At 39.4% G+C, this 17,213-nt stretch overlaps 1 protein-coding gene across 12 annotated transcripts in view; it reads right to left on the bottom strand.

The window, feature by feature from the left end:
• Positions 1-17,213, bottom strand: part of cfap74 (cilia and flagella associated protein 74) — a 60,070-nt gene that overhangs the window by 11,395 nt on the left and 31,462 nt on the right. For 4 of the 12 annotated variants that reach the window (XM_082188668.1, XM_082188671.1, XM_082188673.1 and 1 more), the window contains exons 23-33: positions 12,040-12,127; positions 8,113-8,286; positions 7,296-7,429; positions 5,951-6,170; positions 5,061-5,177; positions 4,867-4,973; positions 4,661-4,780; positions 3,766-3,869; positions 3,637-3,692; positions 2,878-2,997; positions 69-221 (exon numbers count right to left, since the gene is read on the bottom strand). In XM_082188668.1, coding sequence (XP_082044794.1) covers positions 69-221; positions 2,878-2,997; positions 3,637-3,692; positions 3,766-3,869; positions 4,661-4,780; positions 4,867-4,973; positions 5,061-5,177; positions 5,951-6,170; positions 7,296-7,429; positions 8,113-8,286; positions 12,040-12,127 — 1,393 coding nt within the window. Of the gene's footprint in view, positions 1-68; positions 712-2,877; positions 2,998-3,636; positions 3,693-3,765; positions 3,870-4,660; positions 4,781-4,866; positions 4,974-5,060; positions 5,178-5,950; positions 6,171-7,295; positions 7,430-8,112; positions 8,287-12,039; positions 12,128-17,213 lie in introns of those variants that run through there. The other 8 variants (XM_082188669.1, XM_082188670.1, XR_014211220.1 and 5 more) reach the window with 8 other exon arrangements.

The raw sequence follows: 17,213 nt of genomic DNA, 5'->3' as shown, positions 1-17,213 counted from the left end.
ACTTATGAATTTACACATGGTTTGTCATAAACAACATTAAAAGCCAAAGAGAAATGTAGAGTTGATACCCTGAACACTTGCGAGGCGCTCTCGTTTGCAGGAACGCAGTCGAAGTGAATGTGTCCTTCATGTGAGCAGGAGAGGACGGGACTGACCGCTTCAGCACACAGTGAGATCTCCAGTGTCATCTGACGGCAGCTCACCTCCAGAGTCTCACAGTACTGACAACACAACACAACACACATCACCTCCAGAGTCTCACAGTACTGACAACACAACACAACACAACACACATCACCTCCAGAGTCTCACAGTACTGACAACACAACACAACACAACACAACACAACACAACACAACACAACACAACACAACACAACACAACACAACACAACACACATCACCTCCAGACTCTCACAGTACTGACAACACAACACAACACAACACAACACAACACAACACAACACAACACAACACAACACAACACAACACAACACAACACAACACACATCACCTCCAGACTCTCACAGTACTGACAACACAACACAACACAACACAACACAACACAACACAACACAACACAACACAACACACATCACCTCCAGACTCTCACAGTACTGACAACACAACACAACACAACACAACACAACACAACACAACACAACACAACACAACACAACACAACACACATCACCTCCAGAGTCTCACAGTACTGACAACACAACACAACACAACACAACACAACACACATCTCACATCATGAACACCAGCAGATTCAGGGGCAGAACTGGGTGAATGCTCTTCTAATACAGTGAATCTGGCCAAACCTGGTCATATTTCACCAACAATAAAGACATTACAGTAATGAGAATAATGAGTAACGAGAAATGTTTTTGCATTACTATGATACGATTTTTTGGGGGAAAGTGAAATTCGGTCATCATTAACATCTAAGGTATGTTGAGCACAGAAGTCTGAGTGAGAAAAAGTACAAGCTAAATATTTGTTGATCATATGTATATAAAAGCCTAAATTAATTGCCTATATGAATAAGTTCATCAAATAGAGAAATTGTATCTTTTCACAGGACTGAGTTTGTTTACAGCTGGTATAAAGATGCGCTTTAATCGATCGGATCACAAGTAGACGAGGGAAACACACTCCCGTTTACACCTGGTGTTTTAATCCGTCTCTTCTGTCCACTTTCAAACACTTCTGTCCTGATGTCTTCGAGGGGAGGGTCTATGGGTGAGTAAAGGTATGGGTTTTTCAGATCTTACGATCTAATGGATGAAATAAGCTCACGCTATTAACATATGAACACTACTGGAGACGACGGAGAAACACGGAGAGCACGGAAAGCCGAACGCTGTGAGTGTGTGTTAGAAATCAGGAATGATGAGAGAACATTGAGCTTCGTACATTTTTCATCTTCAAACCAAACTTGAGTCTTCAGCCGACAGTTTAAATCCCGTCTGGCTGTCGCTCTTCCCATAATGTTCCCGCATTAGACCAGTAGACGGAGAGAAGACGGTCTTTAGAGGCTGTTTGAACACATTCAGTCACATGAGCGTTTACACTACGAAAGCAATCCGATCGAATGTGTTTTCTACTAACTCTGGAAGTGGAGGAAACTGGACGAGCTCAAAGCGTTTTAGACCCGTTTACTCCTGTATTTAGAGTCGTCCACTCGTGATCCGATCGACCAAAACACATCTTAGGGCCTTGGACTAAACTGCTCGATTCAAATGGATTTGTTTTACAACATTTTTATAACTTTTTTGGATATTGGAAGTTTTGATTACTTGATTTTTCAAAGATTGTCAATTTGAAACGCATTAGAAGGTGAGAGACTGTGAGTTTTGAATGCTTATATCTCCTAAATGCGAATTTTGTCATTGTTTTGGAAACACACCAGCGCACTGATGATGGCTTAGGCTGAAACGCGTCTGTGTGGACATGGTATAAATAAATATATGAGATATAACTAAAGAGTGCGAGAGAGCTTAGAATACTAAAAGCTAAAAAACTTACATTTTGATTTCCAGGAGCCTTTAAAGAGCTCTATTATGTTCTTTTGAATATGACCCGTAATGTAGTGTGTAATAAATCTATTTGTGAATGTAAAAGGTCTGCAGAGTTTTCAAGATCAAAGTGCACTACAAGTTATTGTCTCCTAAAATAAATGATAAAGTCTGCCTGAAACGAGTCGTCATCAGTACCAGTCTCAGTTCTTGATGAATCTATGTAGGTTTGTAACTAATTTGCATAATTCCAGCCTCTGGTCTTGATTGGCTGATCAGCGTCTCTTAGCTCCGTCCTCAAACACTGTAGTGTATCTGAGACTGGAAGAGTTTGGTTCGTGTTGTTCATGTCGAGAAGACGCTGTTTTCTGAGATTGATAGGGTAAAACCCACACCATCATTACTGTTCGTATCACTGTGATCAAGAGCTGAGATTCAGATATGATAATGAGCGTTTGGTTTCTGACCAATCAGAGCAGAGCAGCTCTCAGCGAGGCGGGGCTTAGAGAGGCTGAATCCTTGATGGAAGCGTTTCAGACACTGAGAGAAAAGAGCTGATGCTGCACTGAAAATTATGAGAAAAATAAAGTGTTTTTTGGATCCATGTAAACCTATTTTAGGAGAAAATTGGGGAGCCTTTAAAATAGCATAACAGGGGCACTTTAATCACTCTATTTAAATCTAATTCTCTGTAGCTATAAATACACTTTAATATTAAAGCATCTATCGAGCATCTACATTTAGTTATATCTATTTTACAATCAGCTGGTGTCGCACGGACCCAAGACCAGATACTGACGATGATATGAAACACTTTTTGCTATGATGTGTGTATGAGTGGCGGCGGCGCTCACCTTCTTGGCCACAGAGAGAGTAAATGCGATCAGGAGTGTGTGTGTGTCTTCAGGACCGATGGATCGCATGGCGTTCAGCACAGAAAACGGCCCGTTCACATCCAGCACAGATGATGTCAGCTGAAAGTCAGCAGGTTAAGGCTGATATCAAACACAACACGAAAGAACAGCAGCATTTTCTCCCACAAGAACTTAATTTTACCATTAACAACATTAAAGACATATTTAAGCTTCAGTACAGTACTATCGACAGACACGTTTTTAAAAAAATATATACTTACATTGGAATTCTATGTGTTAACAGCAGAAATGTGATGCTTGTATTTTAGTTAACATGAGTGCTTTAATTAATTGTGTCATTTGAGATGTAAATTGGTTTGAATTGTCGTTTTTGAAATGGGATTATTTTTGTAGGTCAGTGTGTTACTGATGGAAGTGTTTCTTGAGCATCAAATCATCATATTAGAGTGATTTCTGAAGGATCATGTGACACTGAAGACTGGAGTAATGATGCTTTGATCACAGGAATACATGACACTTTAACATATATTCACATAGAAAACAGCTGTTTTAAATTCTAATAATATTTCACAATTTTCACAGTATTTCTGATCAAGTAAATGCAGCCTCTGTGAGCAGAACAGACTTCTTTCAAAAAAAAAAAAAACGTTTATTCCAAACCAGTAGTGTAAGTTACACAACACACATTATATAATATTTCTTTACACTGACTAATTAAGAAATGATTGAAAAAGATACCTTCACAAACTCTGAGGAAATGTTCTGGATTTTCACCTTTTTCAACACCTTCTGACCTACAAGGATGAAACCATTACAAGTGAACAGGTAAAAAGCAAGCAGTAAAGGTGATGATGAAACGTGTCTCACCGACTGCCACCTGACTGAAGTGGAGTGTGTGTCGGTCAGAGACGAGAAGCAGAGCCGGTCTGACAGCGGGACAGTGTAACTCCAGATACAGCGTCTCATGAGGGCTAAACAACGGTGACACTTCATGATAAGGTCTCATTTGTTAACATTAGTTAATGTATAAACTAACATGAACTAACCATGAGCAATACATTTGTTACAGTATTTCTTCATCTTTGTTAATGTTAGATAATAAAAACATTTACAGTTCATTGTTTGTTCATGTTAGTTCACAAGCATTAACTAATGTTAAGAAATACAACTTTGATTTGAATAATGTATTAGTAAATGCTGAATTTAAAGTCCCCTGTGGTGAACATCAAGTGTTTTTAATATGCTTTTAGACAAACCATGTGTATATTCATAAGTCGACAGCATTACTGAGTATTTCCTCCTTAAAACTGCAGTGAACCAAAGACAGTCTCAAAAACACGCTTTGAAATCGCTGGTGTTTCTGACGTCACAAACTACCTTGTAACCAATCAGATCAACGTGTGATCGTCAACCAGTGGATCTCTGAGCTGAGTGAGTGAGTGGAGGCGGGGCTCATTTGCATATTCATAGAACCGCGTATAATAAATGAGGCAAGGGTGTCGAGTTACAGTCAAGATATTTTAAGGCATGAAGACATTATTTTTCAAGGAAAAAAAGTTTAAATATATAATTTTGGTGATATAAGATGAGTTTTAACGGATACAATTATTGACTACAGGGGGACTTTAACATTATCTAAGATTAATCAATGCTGTAGAAGTATTGTTCATGTTAACACAGAGTTACCTGTGGTGAACGTTAAACTTGAATAACTTTTAATGACTTTTTGAAGGAAACATTTCCCTCGTTCTCCCATCATCACCTGAGTCTGGGCTCCTCTGATGTGTCTGGTGTAGAAGTGAAGCAAGAGATGACATGGCGAACGCGGCGCTCAGTGAAGGAGCGCAGGAGCGAGGCCTTCGCAGACACATATTCAAAAGAGCTGTGAAGAAATGATATATATATAATTATATTTTCAATTGTCCCCTGACAATTATGCCAACGTTATAAAACACAGACTGGTTTTACCCTGCTTGAAGGTCAGCTGGGTTCGGCGAGTGGAAGGGACTGCCGTTTGCAGGCGTCACTTTACTGCCTTGATCTTTTACCAAAAGCAAATGAGTTTCCATTTTGCTCTGTGAAATGAAGAAAGACAGCTGGGAAGTTACAACAGCTGGACGTGCTGTGAGTGTGAGAAGTGATGTGGTGTGTGTGAACCTTACTTTGGTGTCAGGTGGTGTGTGTTGGCAGTCGATGGTCTCGTTCCTCCGGCGAAGAACCTCTGCTTTGATGACATCATCAGACAGTGTTGGGCTGAACGTCACCTGGATCAGACACCTCTGAGGACACACACACACACACACACACTGAAACAAACAGACCTGAGACTGCTTTCACACAAAAACTTCAGGGCAAACAAATAAGTGAGATGAGCAGGTTGTCACGAGACCTAAATCTCACTAAGGAAGTATTTGAGTCAAATTAGTTGTTTCAAACATTTAGTAAATTAAGATGCTTTATCTGTCAAACTACAATTCAAGTGAGCATGATAAAACCACTCTGACACACATTAAGAAGAAAAACACTGTATTCACCATATAAAGTTAACTTGTGTTCTTGGGTATTTTTCCATAAATGTCAGGTTGGAAAAACAGTCACAATTAAAAATAGATGTGTGCGAATGAATTCAGGATAATTCATGTGTGCGAATAAAGAAAGCGCATAAAACTTAGACAAATCAGAGACCCAGTGTATTTCAGGATTGTTTATAATTAAAAGTCCCAAATTATGCATAAAGTTTTCTCTGGTTATTATTGATATTTTGGTTAAACCCTAGTGTACTTCATGTATTCTAATAAATTAAATCAATCTGCTTGTAAATGTCTCCTTGTATTCAGTTATTAAGGAAAATAATTTGACTATCAAAAATAAACCTATTATGAGAAATATTCACTGTAATAAAATGTGACAACTAGCCCCGATCTCCCCTTATTGATGAATCAAAGGCATGAACAACCTGAATGTGGACAAAAACAAAAATGTAGTAATGAAACGAGATAATAAAGCAGAAAAAATGTGAGTGATTGTGAACTGTTTCAGGGGTGAGCCGCACCTGTCCCGGCAGGACACGTCCTGAAGAGGGTGTGATGGAGATGTCTGAGTCTTCAGGAACAGAGAAGGAGAAGAGCCTCGGCCCGGCGCTGAGACGGTTCTCCACATACAGAACTGCAGTGGTCCGGTCACCCAGAGCCGTCCCGCCAAACTCAACCAAACTACCAGAGAGTTTCAGAGAAGGCTGGACGCCAATCGCGTGACAAGACAACACGAAGTCTCTGAGTCAAGAAAAGAGAGGCATACGAGTTAGAAGAGCAACTAGAACAGGTTTTCCTGCTTGAATGTTGATTATTTTCCTCATATTCTCCATTGTTGCGGCTCCTCTCTTCCCAGTCTTTCAGTAACGCTCTGTTTACTTCCTGTCTCTATGAAGCCCCTCCTTCTGAAAAGCACACTGTGCTCTGATTGGTCGGCTGGAGCAGTGTGTTGTGATTGGTCGAGCGCTTCGAGTGTGTTTGGGAAATGTCCCGCCCCTTACCATAACCGCCAGTTTAACACACTACTGACCAACTCAACCAGGCCCCGCCCCTTTATTCTGCGCATTAATTATTATAATGAGGAATATTGTGACGTGTTCCCGGAAGAAACTCAAGACTACAATGGAGGCGTTTCAGGAGTTCAGAAACACTGACACTGATATAGAGAAGAACTGGAGCTTCTTCATGATCAAACAGCAACATCACACACTAAACACAGATGAACATGGAGCATAATATGTCCTCTTTAATACAAGAGACTGCTTTAATTATACATGTTTCTCAACAGCATCAGGCCTGGCAACAGCTGATAGTGTCAGGAAAGATATATGTGACCCGGCTTCTGGCCACATAAATATACAATAAGAGCTCATCAAACAGTAAACATCTACATTAAGCTGCAGCAATGGTGTTGACTTATGCTTTAAGACAAACCATGTGTAAATTCATATTAAAATAAATGTGGTGAGCAGGGCAGGGTCGAGGGCCGTGAGAGAACGGCGTGAGGCCGGTGGCGTGATTGATGATGAGCAACACCTGCGCGACGCACCGGTCTTAAAAAACTCCAGATTTTATTTATACATGTAACATAGAGGAAGCATGCTATTGGCCAGAACTCTATCAGTTTGCACTGTTGGCCACTAGATGGGGCCGGATGAGTTAAAGCCTTGTGTTCAGGCACAGTCAGCACTGGACTCTCATTTAACCGAATTACATATCCTACTGCCAGCTTTTGTGCTCTTATAGACATCTGCACGTGTTAAATGTGACATTGTTTAATGTCTGAATATTCTTAATGAAGAATAATGCTGCATAACAGTATGCTATCTGAGCAGATCCTCCGTGAACTGCTTCTCGTCTTCTCACCTGTTAATGCTGGTTTTGCAGGTGAGAGTGAAGCTGTGTTCCCCGGCCTTAGACGCGCTGAAGATCAAGTGAATGTCCATGCTTTGAGAAGGCAGCAAAGTGCCAAAACCGTCATTAGGCTGGACATCAATAAACTAGAGAGAAAGGAAAAGATATATTTGTACATGTATGTTTATATCTTCAAGACCTCTGGATCTCATAATCAAAAATGTTCCTTTTCTGTCTCAGTAACTGAGCAACTTTGAGTTTAAATCATTTCTACACATTTCCTCTGAATGTGAGCCGTGTGTCACAGACCAGATTAGCTCAAAACTCATTTCTGATTGAAAATGCGTTTTGCATGCATCATTTTGATTAATCTGACATTGGTACAATGAAACATCAAATACACACCACATGTAAGCATAAGCCTAAACGCATGTATTTGTTGGTCGGGTAAAACACACTCAGCTGTGTGTTTGTATTGTTTTGAATATGGTTCAGCGCTGTTGCAGAGTTTAATGCGGATGCACTGAACCAAAAGAGGTCATGTGACATCTCTCTGGCGTGAGTTTTGAGAAGTGTGTGCAATTCAGTTCAATTCACATTTATTTGTAAAGCGCTTTTCACACACACATCATTTCAAAGCATCTTTACAGAAAATGCATGAGTCCACATTACAGGTTAGAGAGATCTGTTATCAGAGGATCTGTCTGAGTTATGTATTTCAGAAATGCTCATATACAAAATCACAGTTAGCTACAAATGTATTCATTTAAACAATGTAATAATTGAATGCAGGAAGTAGTGAATACTGTGCACTGGATGTTGTGCTCACCTTGGGAATACCCACAAAGCCGAACTCCTGAGGCAACAGGGAACAGTTAGTGAGACGCACTGAACTCCGAGTGGACCCGTGAACGGAGCAGTGTCCGAAGTCCAGCTCTGTGCGGTCGAACAGCAGGTCTGAGCCGGTCACCACAGCATGAGCCGTGAACACCACAGGCTTCACCTGGGTAAAGCACAGTTAGCAGTGCACTCAGCTCACTCGGGTCGCCATTCTAACATCAGGCTGGCATTTTCATGTCATGACATTTTAAGGTGAATTAAAAGGGTTATGCATGAAATTGTGAGTTATTTTGAATTTAAGTTGAAAGAATGTAAATAATGTGCTTAAATTACTATTTATTTATTATTTATTGATCAAATCTAGTAATATAAAGGTAAAAAAAAAAAAAAAAAAAAAAAAAAAATCTATTTAAAAAAATTGCATTAAAAAATAGAAAAAATCTTATAAAAAATTAAATGAAATAAGAAAAAAAAAAAAAAAAAAGTATAATTTTAGGGCTTCGGGTCATTGTGACCCGCGAGGGAAAGATTTGTTACAAAGTGAGACCTAGTCTGAACACTTAGGTGAACCTTTCTGAATCAAGGAGATGAATGAATAAGAAATGAATAATAGAGCCGATTGATCGCCATTTTCCTCAGAAATTCTACATGTTGATTTGCATGCAATGATTATAATTAGTTACATGTATGACTAAAGTTATTTGAAGCATGATAGTGAAGTGATGTGCCAGCTCCGGCACAGGTTTGAGATCAGTGAGAGTCCTGGCGTGAATGAAGAGTCTGGCTGAGGAAGAGGACGAGAGGAAGAGAGGAAGAGATGAGATCTCTTCTCAGGGAAGATAACCAGTGTCCAGACCAGAGGATTATGAGCGTTTGATCAGTGTGTCATCACACAGCTCTGGTATTCAGCAAAGCAAACGGCAGACGTGATGTAAGCTTGTGTTCACAGTTAAACATCTTTCAAACAGCACAGATTTTCACCGAGTGGCTGATATAAAATGGGTGAAATAAATCCTACACACATGCGTTTAAGGCGAGACCGAGCCAAATCTAAAGACCAGAATATCACAGGCCTCATTTACACGAGCTTTTGGTGATAGGATCACGTTTATGCTGCAAATGATCATATTTGTCACATTGACAGAGAGAGTCGTTTGAGGACAGCATTGTGAGTTCATGCCTTTTTGGTTTTATTCTGCTCTCACAATGTAAAAAAGACGACAGACACAGCACGACAGCACAGTGCTCTTGATATAGCCTAGCTCAGTAATTCTTAAAGTGTGGTCCTAAACTAGGTAAGTGTTTGATGACCTAAACTAGGCTAGTGTTTATAAAATCGTCACTTATTTAAGGGACTGTTAATTTTTTATTTAAGGGGCTACCGGAGGAGTTTTGTGAGTTACATGACCCTCCCTTCGCCAGCAATACATTTTTCTATAACCCTCCAAAATGATTGTGAAAAAAGGCATGACCCTCCCCGATAATTTATTGATTACTTCTGGTTTGCGCTTGGCAAAGATGTTCAGATAGCCATTGTTTTTTTACAACCATAAACTCCTGCTTTCTCATCTTACTAGGGCTGTAACGATAGATAGACCAAACCTACGATTCGGTTCGTATCACGATTTTTTATTTTAGATTTGAAGAAAAAAAAAAAATCATGTTTTCGGTGCTGATGCGGTGTGACGCGTTCAACATGTGGGTGGCGCTGCCAATAAAGCATCTAAAAGCTGTCACAAAGAACCGACAAAAGTAATGATATGAATATGTCAAATAGGCCTATAGCAAGGAGACATTTTAATTGTTTATTAATAAACAAGTGTTTTCTGTGTCGACTGCAAAGATGAAGAACGATGCTGACTCGCGATCTTCGCAGTAGTGAACGCGCCAGAGATTTCATACGGATTACATAAGCAGAGAGCAGTCTGTTTTCTTTCGTTTTGAATTGTTCTGTTTAAAAGTACACATTTCAAGCTTTCTATATATTTCTCAGGTCTGTGAGGCAAGTAGGATACCTTACGCTGAGTTTCGGTTCGTTTATGAGACGAGAGTCCAGTTCACTCGCTGGCGCCTCCGTGTCATGATTATCTATTTTCTACTATATTTACTTCTTATTTATTAAATCCAGGAAATTGGTTGATGAAACATTGATTAAAATTAAGATACAATTAATAAAAAACGAAATTCACTTTAAAGAAAGGCTTTGTGCTTTCTGTTTGAGGTCTCTGTGAAAGTTTTAAAGTCGCTTTCAGAGCGGTCATGTAATGGAGAACTGTCACGTCCGTAACATTGTTTTTTTCCTCATAAATGCGAACATGAAAAATTAAATAAAAAGAAGATGTTATGTTCTGTGGAGGCCAACCCTTCTTCATCCGGTGGGTATATTACCTTTGGTTTACGCAGTGTAATTCATAGAATTACTAAAAAATATTTTGCCACCTAAAAGTTAAAGATTTTTTGTGTCACGTCACATGTGTATTTCCCTCATATTAAATATAGAATGCATGTGTAGACTGATATTTGTCTTGACTCCTTTATTAAGGGAGTAGCCTATGGATATATAAACAGACGTCTCAATATATTGGTATTATATGCATTTTCTGAGAATTAATATTTTCAAGTTTTGACTGCAAATGACACGTCCATAACGCTGGAATTGCCCAATTTTAACGAATTTATCCTTAACTAGTTTTTTGGTATAGGTATGTATTTTTTTCAGCATTTTATTGTTACCATAGTTACAACCATAGACTTCCTATACCCACCACCTCAGTTTTAAACTAATGGCTCTTTGGAATGACATTAAGTGGGACCTAGGCTGTTACAGTATGTTTAATTGCAGGGGTTTTTTTTTTTCACATGTGCAGTTTGTTGTTCATATTAAGCTGCAGCTCATTTCACATTTACTTTTTCAAATGAAATAAAATTCATATAATAATTTCTGATCATATCATTGCATTTGTGTTTGAATAATTCGTTTTTGACTTGAAACAGTTGCATATTAAACTTAAATTTAGCTTATCCTTCCGATTCTGTTGTTTTTTGGTGGCGTGTTAGAGTGGGATTCTGTTAGGTGGTCCTCAGAAAAAAATTGGAAGATAAAGTGGTCCTTGGGCTGAAAAAGTTTGAGAAACACTGGCCTAGCTCTAGATAATCTACAATATCCGATAACTTGGGGAATTACTTCACCTGATCCCCCTATAAAACACCATCTCCCCTTTTCACTTCTATTTCCTATTAACATCCTTTACTGAAGGGTTCGTAAAGAAAGAAAATTCAAACAATGAAACATTGTAAATGACCAGCTGATGAGTATAGGTTTCATTAACTGAGACATATCTTTTTTATCAACACAAGCGACCCACCTTTGCATTATGGCAGTGATTTATGCATTTATGCAACTTACATTTTTATCATAAATCTGATCACACTAGGGCCTGAATCTCATTAACTATTAACTACGAGTTTTGCCTCAATAAATTCCTAATTAATGCATATAAATAGTTACTAAGGTATTTGTTAAGTTTAGGTTTAAGGGTTGTAGAATATGATCATGCAGATTAAGACATTAATATGTGCTTTATAAGTTCTAATAAAGAGCCAATATCATAGTAATATGCATGATCATAAGCAACTGGTTAATAGTGAGGATTAAAGTGTAAACAAAATCCAAATACACAAAATCGGGTTTATACTCTCTCTCTCTCTCTCTCTATATATATATATATATATATATATAGTACTGTATATATACAACTTTTGCACAAGAAAAAAAGGCCTTTTGAAGAGTGAGAGTTATTACATGTGCATTCAGCTTCCATGGGAATACAAGCATAAAGAATGTAGACTGAAAATGAGCCACTGGACAAAGAAAAGTGTGGATCTGAACCCTTGCTTTGAGAAAGAGACTTTCTACCTGATCTGGGACCTGTACAGTCAGAGGAACCTCCAGAACTCCTGTGTCCTTATTGAAGAAGCGTTTGGCATCCGCATACAAGCTCGGTCTATAAACACATGCAAAAAACAAATATTAAATATATAATGTCATGGTCTTTTCAAGACTTCAAATATTTAGGAGGCTATTTATTAAACAGAATCATTTTCTAAGTGCACATACACTGATGCATTATGGACGAGCAACAATTTTTTTTTCTAATCTATTAATTTATTTAAAATGTATTTACATTAAAATGCATTTCACACACACAGTGACCTGAGTACAACTCTTCTATGAGTATATTTTTTGATTTTACATTAACATTTATTTTGATATTTCAGAGTGATACACCCGTCCTTATGAAGAACAAAAGCCTCATCAGAAGAAAAATTTATAAAACTGCTTAACACTAAAAAAAAATCGGACAAACAAAATGTTGTGAAAAAAGCACTTTAACATTAATTAAAATCGATTTAAAATGTATTAAAACAGTAATAAAAATAACCCTTAATAATAAGAGTGTTCCCTGGCTATTTCTAACTGACTTGATCCTGATGATCTGAGTGATCATATTAGGAAAAAGGAGAATAATCTGTGGCAGTGACTTATGACAAGGATTGCAATCGCAATAGTAAGATGATACTGTGTTTACCATGGGGATTTAACATGCTTTCAATGGCCTTGAACACCAACACCTGATAACACTGACGCTTTAAAGTAAATAAATACTGTATTCTTAATTGCATAATGACATTTATTCATTTATATATGAGATTAATGTGATGTGGTTATAATAAAATCAGATGGATTCATATTTAAGGGCATTTCTTTCTCAGTGTAAATGTTCTGATCTATGCAATTAAGATTGTTTAATCTGATTCCAGCAGAGTTTCAGGAATGGCTCCTTCCCGAGTTAATGGAATCAGTGGGAGCGGTGCTCTTGAACAGTTTTGGCACAGTATTGTGGAACAGCTTTGTGGGACGCCACACGGGCCATCTGTCGACGGAACAAACACACTGACGGGAATCTGATTGGATCCTGCTTGTGAACACATCCTGACACATCCTCTGCTCTAAACAGCTATTTTTAGCTGACTTAAGCCAAACTAAAACACACTTCTACACACAGTGGTAGACGAAGTACTCAAATCAAGTGCTTGAGTAAAAGCACAGATGCCCAAATGATATATAACTCCAGTAAAAGTCTACTTTTCAATTTTAAAAGTACAAAGGTACTTGATTCTTAATGTAATTACATATTAAAGTCGGCATGAAACGGAAGTTTCACTAGTCTTTTCTCCTCTATTGTGCCGTATATTCGAGTGAAACGCTTCTAGAACAAGAACAAATGTGGGCGGGGCTTGATTGTGTCTGTGGGGAATTGATTGGATGGTTGTGGTTTGCTATTGGCTGATCTCATGTGAGTGACAGGTTATAGCCCCGCCCACATCATCAGAGAAGAGATGCTGCGAGAGGAAGATTCTGATTCAACATTACCAGGAACATGCATTTAAAACAATAACAATAACATGACATCTTCCTCATTAACAATCCTTCATCTTACTCTCTGACACCCAAGGACTCTATCGCACTGTTGTTCAGCACTGATTTCACCATTATCCCTTGTGCATAGTAAAGAATAGACCACGTTTCACTGGTAAATGTCACTAAAGCGCACTTTGCACTCTGCAACACTGTCAGCGCTGTGAACCTCATTACTCTGTGTTCTTGTCATTGCCAAGATCAGCCACAGGACTTCACTGTCTTCACTGATCCTGAAGCTTGTACCTCCATCCACAGGTGAATTTGCAAAAATGTAATATTGCAAATTGCAATTAGATGAACAAGAAATAGATCAATCTGCACTAAATAATAAAATAATAGGCACATTTATGTAGAAAATTGGGTTGATCATTATTACACATCAAATAAAAAAAGAGAAATAAGTTACTATAAACCTTTCCCACCAAGTAAATTACAAGTATTTATACCATTACACAAAAAGCTATATTGAATGATAGACATGATTGACTTTCAGGCTTTAAATAAATGCAGTTTAAAGAGTAGACAAAGCACGATACAATATTCAGTGATAGACATACTCTTACAATAACTGTTTTGTTAATAACCCTCTGTCGATCCGACGGTCCATCAGCGGGGATCAAAAATGAGCAAGTACAATCTGTACTTGAAAGCATCTGTCAAAAGACTGCCGATGGGTTTTGCGTCATGAAAATTTACATGAATTACTTGTTCCGGGAAACACGGAGAAAGAGTAAACATTGTTCATTTACATACACTACCGACATCGTAAACAATACAAAGCGTGTTGAAAATCGGCTTTATCTCACTCTTTAAGTTTTAAGTTTAAGTTTAATTTTGGGGAAATGCATGTAAAAAAGTTTAGAATAATTATAATGTCACACTGCTTTTAATATATATATAGTCAGTTAAAACTGTGGCTCTGTTAAACACTGAAATATCATAAAGCTTATTTTATTACCATTAAGAATGAGAATTACACATTTTGAGGTAAATGCACTGATTATTTTAAGTTATATTAAGTTACATTTAATGTGCCCATGGACTCCATGGACATGGACTGGGTGGCTGTAATAAAAGCGCACAAGAACCCTGACATTACTCCTTCCTCCCCGAAAGACCTCACGCCAAAAAGGACTTTGGGGGGGGGTCTTGGCTTGGAGTCGTGGCAGGTGATAGGCAGGTGAACGGTACCAGTAGTACAGGAGACCAGGGAAGATAGGCCTCCATGGCTTTGGACTCAGGGGCAGGAGCCGACACTGGAGCGGACTCAGGGGCAGGAGCCGACACTGGAGCGGACTCAGGGGCAGGAGCCGACACTGGAGCGGACTCAGGGGCAGGAGCCGACACTGGAGCGGACTCAGGGGCAGGAGCCGACACTGGAGCGGACTCAGGGGCAGGAGCCGACACTGGAGCGGACTCAGGGGCAGGAGCCGACACTGGAGCGGACTCAGGGGCTGGAGCCGACACTGGAGCGGACTCAGGGGCTGGAGCCGACACTGGAGCGGACTCAGGGGCTGGAGCCGACACTGGAGCGGACTCAGGGGCAGGAGCCGACACTGGAGCGGACTCAGGGGCAGGAGCCGACACTGGAGCGGTCTCAGGGGCTGGACCCGACACTGGAGCGGTCTCAGGGGCTGGACCGACACTGGAGCGGACTCAGCGGCAGGGAGCCGACACTGGACTGAGGGGCTGGAGTAGATGTGTGTGTGGCCCAGACACACAATGCCAGAGCCATTATGGACACTCTCTGGGCTGAACTCTGGAATTTTCCTCTCGAGAGCAGGCTCGGAAACTTTACTCACTGTAATGGACTCTGAAATTTCTCTAACTGGAACAGACTCGGGAATTCCTCTCACTGGAAAAGACTTGGGAATTCCTCTCACTGGAAAAGACTCTGAAATTTAACACCCAGGAACGCACTCAGTAACATTACTCACTGGAACAGACTCAGTAACATTACTCACTGGAATGGACTCAGGACACGAGGATTCATAGGTGGCCAGCACCCACTCTACGAAGTCTGCTCATTAAGGCTGGTGTGGTAGAATACTATAAATGAGCAGTCAGGAAATTAAGTCAGGCATGCCAGTTGTAAAAAAATCCCTTGTGTGGTCCCAGAGGGTTCTTCCTTGCTGTTCCAGGCAGAGTAGTTGCACTGCTGGCAAGTCCATTATTGAATCTTTGTTTTAGGTCCTGGATTCTGTCACAGTGGGTGGCAGTAACGAAAGCACACGATGATGAAGATACTAAAATAGATCTTTAATCCAAGAATCAAAACAATAAACAGGAGAGTAACAGAGAAACAGAACCACATACACACTGATGTTAAACAATCCAGGACCAAGAACTGGCAGGCACTGAGGGCTTAAGTATAAGGGCAAAGAAAGGAGCTAACGAGATAATAAACAAGGTACAGGTGAATGGGATGAATCAATGAAGCACATGTGAATGACGCGCAGAACGAGCTGTTCTTCCTGTTGAATAAAGTGTCATATAAATGAGTGTCCCGTCATTTTAAAATTTTCCTTTCATTGCGTCTGTGAAGTGGAGCAGAACAACATCCCACCAGTCCTTGATTCAGACTCTCATCCACAGACGACTGGTTTTGGGCATTTTTACTGCGTGATAAATATAAGCAGCGGCACAGCGGTTCATATGCTCATTGTCTCCACATTATGACCAGAAATTGATAAATATTAAGTCTGCTGTTTAAAACAAATAAAGAACCAATGTAGGAGAATTCCTGCAAACAGCGGAAAACTCTGTATATTTGTGCAGTGTGTGCATGTCAAAAAATCTATTCCGGTTTGAAGCTTGTGACATATAAACGCGCACATCAACCCGATCACATGTTTAGCGTTCATGTAAACACTGCATTCAGATTCATTCATTTGGAATGAATTCAGTCCGATTGAAAAAAAACATTTTGTGCATGTAAAAGTAGCCATTGTTGACTTTACTATTGCAAATGACTGTAATAAAAATAGGCATCAAAAGACATTATTAATTTTAATATACTGAGCATAAAACCTTTGATAATGGATGGATGTAATTGCAGTCTCATGAAATAATGTAGAATGATATAGTGTATACAATCATCCAGATATTAACAAAAACCTCTTCAGAGAGATCAAAGATCCCAAACACTCTGTCAGTGTTTTAATTAGCATGTTATCCCTTATTTATTAGACCACAGGATCCAGCAAATCAATCACAATCAAGTATCCCAGACAGCCGTGCAATAATATCCCCCAAAAAAACGGCCCAGAAAAGGCTCCAGTGAGAATGAGCCATGTGAAGAGCATTACATAAGCAGGAGTCAAGACAGATCTGTGGGTTTGGATCGCAGGAGTGAGAGAGAGAGAGAGAGATGAGTGAAATGGTGCGGATGCTATTAATGCAGTTTTAATCTGCATTTTAAGCACTATAAGCAGATTAAAGCGGTTTCACTTCATCCACTGCAGCACGTCAGGCCCTCAAAATGTTCCTTTACTTTTATCATGTAATGCGGCTTCATCTGACCTCAAATCAGCTTAGCTATCAATATTCGGCTCTGTCAGATGAAAAATGTGGGCGAGGAGAAGGGCACCACACACACACACACACAC

The sequence above is a fragment of the Leuciscus leuciscus genome (genome assembly GCF_965113295.1).
Source record: "Leuciscus leuciscus genome assembly, chromosome: 13".
NCBI lineage: Eukaryota > Metazoa > Chordata > Actinopteri > Cypriniformes > Leuciscidae > Leuciscus > Leuciscus leuciscus.
This window is presented reverse-complemented; position numbering and strand designations above follow the sequence as displayed.